This window comes from Lathyrus oleraceus, chromosome 7 (genome assembly GCF_024323335.1).
Source record: "Lathyrus oleraceus cultivar Zhongwan6 chromosome 7, CAAS_Psat_ZW6_1.0, whole genome shotgun sequence".
Taxonomy (NCBI): domain Eukaryota; kingdom Viridiplantae; phylum Streptophyta; class Magnoliopsida; order Fabales; family Fabaceae; genus Lathyrus; species Lathyrus oleraceus.
In genome coordinates, this window is record NC_066585.1 from 157,510,732 (window position 1) to 157,518,033 (window position 7,302).

General features: G+C 30.4%; 1 protein-coding gene and 1 non-coding gene across 4 annotated transcripts; both read left to right on the forward strand.

The window, feature by feature from the left end:
* Positions 1-1,731: 1,731 nt before the first annotated feature.
* LOC127108095 (cytochrome b561 domain-containing protein At4g18260) lies at positions 1,732-3,515 on the forward strand. 3 transcript variants are annotated; one of them, XM_051045464.1, is made up of 3 exons: positions 1,732-2,100; positions 2,182-2,370; positions 2,672-3,515. In XM_051045464.1, the coding sequence occupies exons 1-3, from the start codon at positions 1,960-1,962 to the stop codon at positions 3,173-3,175; spliced, it is 834 nt and encodes a 277-aa protein (XP_050901421.1). In that variant the 5' UTR covers positions 1,732-1,959; the 3' UTR covers positions 3,176-3,515. The 3 variants fall into 3 exon arrangements, with proteins under 3 accessions (XP_050901421.1, XP_050901422.1, XP_050901423.1); XM_051045465.1 differs by having other exon boundaries at positions 1,733-2,100; positions 2,185-2,370; XM_051045466.1 differs by having other exon boundaries at positions 1,733-2,100; positions 2,218-2,370.
* Positions 3,516-3,787: 272 nt separating this feature from the next.
* TRNAF-GAA (transfer RNA phenylalanine (anticodon GAA)) lies at positions 3,788-3,860 on the forward strand. Its single transcript has one exon. It is a non-coding gene; the product is annotated as a tRNA-Phe (tRNA).
* Positions 3,861-7,302: the final 3,442 nt, after the last annotated feature.

A 7,302-nucleotide genomic window follows, 5' to 3' on the forward strand; every position in this document is an offset into this window, starting at 1 on the left:
AGGGGGTGGCGACCGATTGGGTGAATGGTTCCATCTTCATGCATTGGCCTACCATGTATATATAATGTAATAGATTAGGGTACAATATTAATTAAAATTCAATTATACCCTTGACATCTAGTTTAGAGACAAAAATTAATTAAAATTAAACAACTTCATAAAAATAAATATCTTAAAATAAACCTAATAAAATCAAAAATAAATTACAGTTAATTCTAATTAATTATTATGAACATGTTGACAAAAAGATAAAAATAAATGGACTTAAAATGAATAAATATCGGCGCAAAAGTGTCAGAAAAAAGAAACTGAACGCACCAAAATGATCAGAGCGAAATAAACCTCTAAAAAACATACAAGTTTTGATCAAATTTTGAAATAAAAAATGATCGGTTAAAATGCATAGACAGATCAAATTTCGATTGAAAAAGTAGTCGAAAAAATAAAACGAGCACGTCAGGTTAAACTACGTGAACCGTAGGTTAATAAAATTGACATCTGGAAGTTCGATTTCGAAATTTTTCACCCACTAATTTCTCGTACATTTGAAAATCAGTTTGATCAATCTGTCTGTAGATCCGAAAATTTATTATGGTCGACATTTTATGCGTTATGCGTGATGAAATATATGTTATGTTATGCAGATGATGCAGATGTCAAGATGACTGTATTGATTTATTGAATGAGAGACAAAATTTGGGTATGACATAAAGGTCACATGAATTTTAAAATCCTGCCTCAAACCTTCGTAGATGCATCTCCGGTAAATCCACTGAGATGCTCAACTATCAATATATTTATTGAAAATTCCCGAAGATGCATCTTCAGAATAACTTTTTGGGTTAATCTAGGGTGACACTCGTTTGGTGCGTCATAAAACTGGTGCATGGTGCATCCGAAGATGTATCTTCGAAATCTGAGGGGCATTTTCGATTTTTCATAGGATGTTTTTCCACCCGATATGGTGGAATAAGAAAGTGTCTAATTTTATCCATTTTAATTAGAATTGAACAATCGGTCAGTTTGGATCAATATCGAATTCAAAACTTAAGTATCATTTTAAAGACCCAATTTCGACCTATGAAATTTCAATTTTCTTCGAATTTGATTAAATCGATTTAGCAGATAAATTGGATGGATTTGACCGGTTTAATATATATTAGACTAAACCTATAAAAATGACTCATTCTTTATAAAATTCACACATTCGATTTTTAATTTAAAAACAATTATTATTATTATTATATAATAACATTTTCAACATTATTTTACATTAATCATTATGATACTTTAAACTATAAACTAAATAACACTTAAAATAATAATAATTCAACATTTTTATAATGGATTAGTTATATAATAATAAAAATAAGTAAAATAAATATTAGTTAAGTTTAGTTGAATTTAATTTTTTTATGAGTCTAAAATAATCATCTGAATTCAAACGAAACAATTCTATAATATTCAAATTAAACATCAATCCGACACTTAATCCGATTTGATTTAATTGCACAAAATAAACAACAGGGCGGATGAAATCTGTCCACCCCTTTAATCATCTACATACAAATTGTCCACCTCAAAATCTATATATTCAAACGCATATCAATAAAATTTTGACCTATTAGTATCAAATGTCAACCAACCCCACGTTAGAAAAGTGAGGTAGGGTAACATAGTCTCAACTTTTTTTCATTTTAATATACTTTATTTTTAGTATAATCTAAAATTTACATTCAACTAACATATTCATATTGCATGTAATGTATCATCCCTTTAAAAATTCAAAGCTTCTTTATACAAAAAGCAGATAAAGTCCCTTCATTAACACACTTTATAACCTCTTCTGCCATACCAAAAACATCATATCCTAAACCATCTTTACCTTCAAAACTCAGAGAGAGAAACAAAGTGTAGTAATTGAATAGTTTTGTGTTGCTTTCTTATTGTGCTAGAAGAATGCATATAATTTCTTACATGTCAGTGTGCTTTGTTATGGTTTTATTTTATGCTTCTGTTCTTCCTTTCACCCAATGCACAACCTTGGAGGAGGTGAATCTGTTCAACAGCCACAGGAACACAAATAACAAACTTCACAAGGTATGTACCAATTTCAAACTTTGGAGTTTCCTATGTATTTTATCATCATGTTCTATACTTGTGGTTAATTAATTAATATAGCAGGTAAATCATCATCATCATCATCATCATCATCAGAAATCATCTGATATAGCACTACATGGATTTCTTCTATGGGGTTCAATGGGATTGTTAATGCCTCTTGGAATACTTACCATCAGAGGATCAAATAAAGCTGAACCTGGATCAAGAAAGAGTAGAATACTCTTCTATTTCCATGTTGCTTTTCAGGTCATGTACTATATACTATATATCTCTTCCATTAATTTGTTGATTATTTTTGTTAAAAACTTGATTAGTGGAGTATGTAAGATACTTTCTTCAAAGTTACATTATGTAATCATTGAAGTTTTGATCTGTGTGACAACATAATCATAGCATACTTTAACTTTTATAGTGGTGTGTCCAATGTTTCTTTTGTTTTTTTTTATACTACCAAACATGATTTATATTAGTATTATCTGTTTTAATTATTATGATTATCATTTGAAATGACCTCATTATACATATAATCTAACATTTCATGTAACAGATGCTTTCAGTACTTCTTGCCACAGTAGGAGCTGCTATGTCATTGAAAAAATTCGAGAATTCATTTGATAACAATCATCAAAGGTTAGGTCTAGCACTTTATGGTGCTATACTGCTGCAAGCTTTCATTGGATTTTTCAGACCTCATAGGGGAAAGAAAGTAAGGAGTTATTGGTACTTAGTACATTGGATACTAGGAACAATAGTGTCCCTTGTGGGGATTATCAATGTTTACACAGGATTAAGAGCTTATCATAAGAGAACATTAAAAAGCACAATGTTTTGGAGTATAGTTTTCACAGTGGAAGTCTCTTTCATTGGATTGATTTACCTGTTTCAAGACAAAATGGAGTATATGAAAAAGCAAGGAGTGATTGAAGGAGGTAGTGATGAGTCAACTATGTCATCATCTTACCAAGATGTGATTCCTCAACGACAAAATCAAAAGGAGATGTTGCCAGTTGCATGTGGAAAGATAAACGCACTTGGAAATTTGTTTGACTAACACCTGACATAGTATTATAAATATCGGTATAACACAGTGAATGACAACAATTTCATACTGCTGAAATAGCAGCATGACGCCGTTGTCACTCACTATGTTGGTTTGTTAATTTTTCAGTCTACTTTTTTGGTGCATGCACTTTATATGTGCAAGTGGGATATGATAGAGTGCATTGATCAAAAAGTGAAGTTTGGTTTTCTGGACAGATTTTTGAAAGTATATTTTTCATGACGTGTATGATGAACATGATAAGTTTGTGTGTATGTGTGAATACTGACAGTATTATATATTTATATTGCAATGTTACTTGAAATGAAAGGGTATATGTGGTGTTATTGAATTACCTAGCTATGCATTTTCACGAGTAAGCAATGATGAATACTTTAATCTGAAGCAGTGTATATGAAACTACGATCAAGTTTATGATGGCTCTCATGCATAAGCTATCATTTTTATATCTGAATCAAGTTATTAAGAAAATGAAAAACAGTTTGCTTTCATTCTTTATTCCTGATGGCAATAGAATATGATCAAAAAATGGTTGAATACAAAGGTGATTTTGTCTTTTTTAACATTCAGTTAAAATATGAAATGAGAAAAGTTTAGTCATCGGCGGGGATAGCTCAGTTGGGAGAGCGTCAGACTGAAGATCTGAAGGTCGCGTGTTCGATCCACGCTCACCGCAGTTCAATGTTTTGCCATGACCTGTCCGCTAGCATTCGTTTTACAATTCACATTTTTCTTTAATGTTCATTATGGACTTCCTTCGTTATGGACTACACATACTCTTTTCCTCTACCACCATGTCTTAAATGTAATTCTATAATATCCCTATTAGAAGTGATAATTAGATTTATTAAGACAATTTTTTTTTAAATCTATCTATTAGAAAATCTATCAAATTCATTTATCATATAAAAAATAAATTAATAAATTGAACAAAATCTATCCATTTATATACATGGATTGATTCAATCTATCTAAAATATTTTAATGATTTAATGAATTATTTTTATCTCCATTAAATCTATTTTTTTAAATGAACTTTTTTAAGAATTAAAAAAATGATTTTTTTCCCGAAAATGAAAAAATCAATTTTTTTGAAAAATACAAAAAAAAATGATCTTTTTTGCAAAAATTTAAAAATTATTTTTTTTGAAAAATACAAAAAGTCGGTTTTTTCAAAAATAAAAAAACCAATTTTTTTGAAAATATAAAAAAATTCAATTTTTTCTTTAAAAAAAGAGAAAAAAAAAGTTTTTTTTTTCAAAAAAGAAACAATTTATTAGATGCATGGACATCCATCTACTAAAAATTTGTTAATGGATAGTTTGAATTTGATATATTTTTTAAAAATTTAGTCGATTATTAATGGACTAATGAATTATTTTGATCAATCCATTAACAATCCAATTCATATTCATCTAATTCATCCATTTTGTCAACTCTAATTGCCATTGCCTCTAATACCAACTAAAACTATTTGTTTCTGTCTCTTCCATAACCCATAAGAATTCTTTTGCACAAGCCCTTAATAATGCATGTGATATTCCCCTTAGTCAACTTCATCAACCATGCATAAAAGAGTATATAATTCCTATCATAATCATAAATGAAGAATATCTTGTTGGTATTTATGAATGCATACATAACTTTTATGGTTCCATCCTTTGGTCCAAAGGTGTCACACCATTGAAAATCGATGTCTTGAAAGTTAAGTTATCTCTAATTTAGAAATTCTTAGGTAAGCCATCAATATCATCTTTAAGAAAATGTTGCTATAACTTTTCATTTTGTTATCTCGAAGGTGTTCAGAGTGTTAGATCTATAAGATCATAGAACTTTAACTCTGTGTTTTTTACTTGTTTGTTTGATGTTAGGATTTTAACCATTGCATGAACAATAATCTTCTGCGCATTTTTGGATTAGGATTTATGGATTTTCGCAAGAATATTGACCCTTTAAGATTCTTCTCAATTGCGAGCAATATATATAATCCCATGTGATAAAAATATGCACATTAATATAACACAATGATAACCAATATGCTCGTGTTTAAGCCATGTATTTGTGGTATAAGGATGAAACTTTGACTAAGATCGAAGTGCATAAGACAATAATTTCTTACCGGATTGTGTATTAGACAAATAGTATGACCCTACATATTCCTTAACAACCTCAAATGTCTCCCCAGTTGCGTGACCTTGAAAAATTAGTGATTTAAAAAATATTATTGTACGATTTTTGTCTTGAGTAAACTTATGAAAAGTTATTAGGGAGAGAGGAAAATCAATGGCGGTTATGATGGTGTGGGTGGTGAGACTTAACACACATGGGATATTGAGATATGGTTGAAACAATGTTTGATAGAGAAAAAACAATGAGAACCTCCCAAACAAAAAATAAACGTGAGATTGAAGGAACTCTGGTACAAACTAAAGCTAACCAAACGAGAGGAAAGACTCCAACAAATATAACTTTTTGAAATAATAGCAAAGGAGACGGAGAAAAAAAAACCACAATGAAGACTAAGATTTATGTAGAAGCAAAATCATGTGATACCACAATAAAATCGAGGAACAGTATAATATTATGAAAGTAATTTGAATACAATGACTAAACTCAAATATTCCTAATTGGCCTAATTAATGAGATGTTTACAATCTATATGAATAATTATATTTGCAATAATATATAAATAGTTGGTTTGCAAACTATTTATATATGACATTGTTCTTCCCGTCCTTAGTGGTGAAGAATCACCCTATGAAAATTTAAAATTTCCCTTCATTAATCTAGAAGTATACTTCCGTACACATCTCATATACATCACATCCCTTCGTAAGTGAGTCATACCCTCATTTTGCCATAAACTAGTCTGGAGATACATCTCCGTAAAAGTTACAGATATGTACTTTCCTAATCACTCTTTAGGCACTAAAATTTGACATTTTTAAAGAAATACGCTTATGTAATAAGTATAATTATGTAATAAATCATTTATAATAATTATATTATCATTATATATTCGTTATCAATAAAACTATACACTAATGTAATAAGATTAAAATTTCATATATTAGAATCAATCCATAATCCATAGCAAACCATAATATTATCCATAATTCATAATACATATACTATCAAATACTATTGGATATAACTGACCTCCCTTATTCCTTCTATGCCTCCATAATAGTATCAAAATGATAAATTACAAACCATAATATTATCCATAATTCATAATATAAATACTATTGGGTATATATGACCCCCTTGTTCCTTCTCTACCTCATGTATTGTAATGTCGTATGTGCCTCAGATAAAATGAAATCTATAGTGGCCCTCCCAGAAGTGCCATTTGAAAAGTATTTTCTATTTATACACACTCGTGAAATGGCCTATATACAACGACATGCAGACAACACATCAATAACATGATTTGCCATAGCCTACTCCTCCATTAATATCTCATGATGAGCCGACCTAGGTGGATCTCTGGAAGTATCAAGTTTCATATAAGGATGTGACACTCTAAAATATCATTGAATGTAGCTGAATGCATTATTTCCATTAGTGAGGAGCTACCGTACTCCGTGCTTTATCTTGTAACAGATGATTATAGAAATCACCATGCATCGCATCTACATCTCTATTGACCATAGTGGATGGAGAAGACATAAAGGAGTCTCTTGGAACAACCTCTAAATACCCGAACTGACGCATGACTCGCTCATGTAAATGTCGATACATCAAGTGTGACCCACAAGCCAATCATTTATAGTAGAATGGTATGTCATCTAAGGGACGTGTCTGACAATGATTATCATACCGTGTGTATCGTATATCATATGTTGTAGTGCGGTCAAGAAAAAGTTTGAAGAGCCCAATCACTTGATTCCCTCAAAGCGAGACAAATATGCAAGCACGTGATTGATCCTCAAAGGATTCATAAAAATTTGACCAGTCGGAGATGCGTGGAAAGTGCTGAAGGATCCATGCGTAAAAATGGTCCAGGTGAAGTATTAGTAAAAGTGTAGCACAAATGTTAGAGAAATGTTATAGTAATAGTAAAAGTGTGATTATATAACTGTAAACAACATGTAGCTTTCTATCATCTATTTGGT

Coding starts and splice junctions, on each gene's coding strand:
- LOC127108095 (XM_051045464.1), top strand. CDS start 1,960: ATGCATATAATTTCTTACATGTCAGTGTGCTTTGTTATGGTTTTATTT. Junction 2,101..2,181: donor CAAATAACAAACTTCACAAG/GTATGTACCAAT, acceptor TAATTAATATAG/CAGGTAAATCATCATCATCA. Junction 2,371..2,671: donor ATTTCCATGTTGCTTTTCAG/GTCATGTACTAT, acceptor TTCATGTAACAG/ATGCTTTCAGTACTTCTTGC.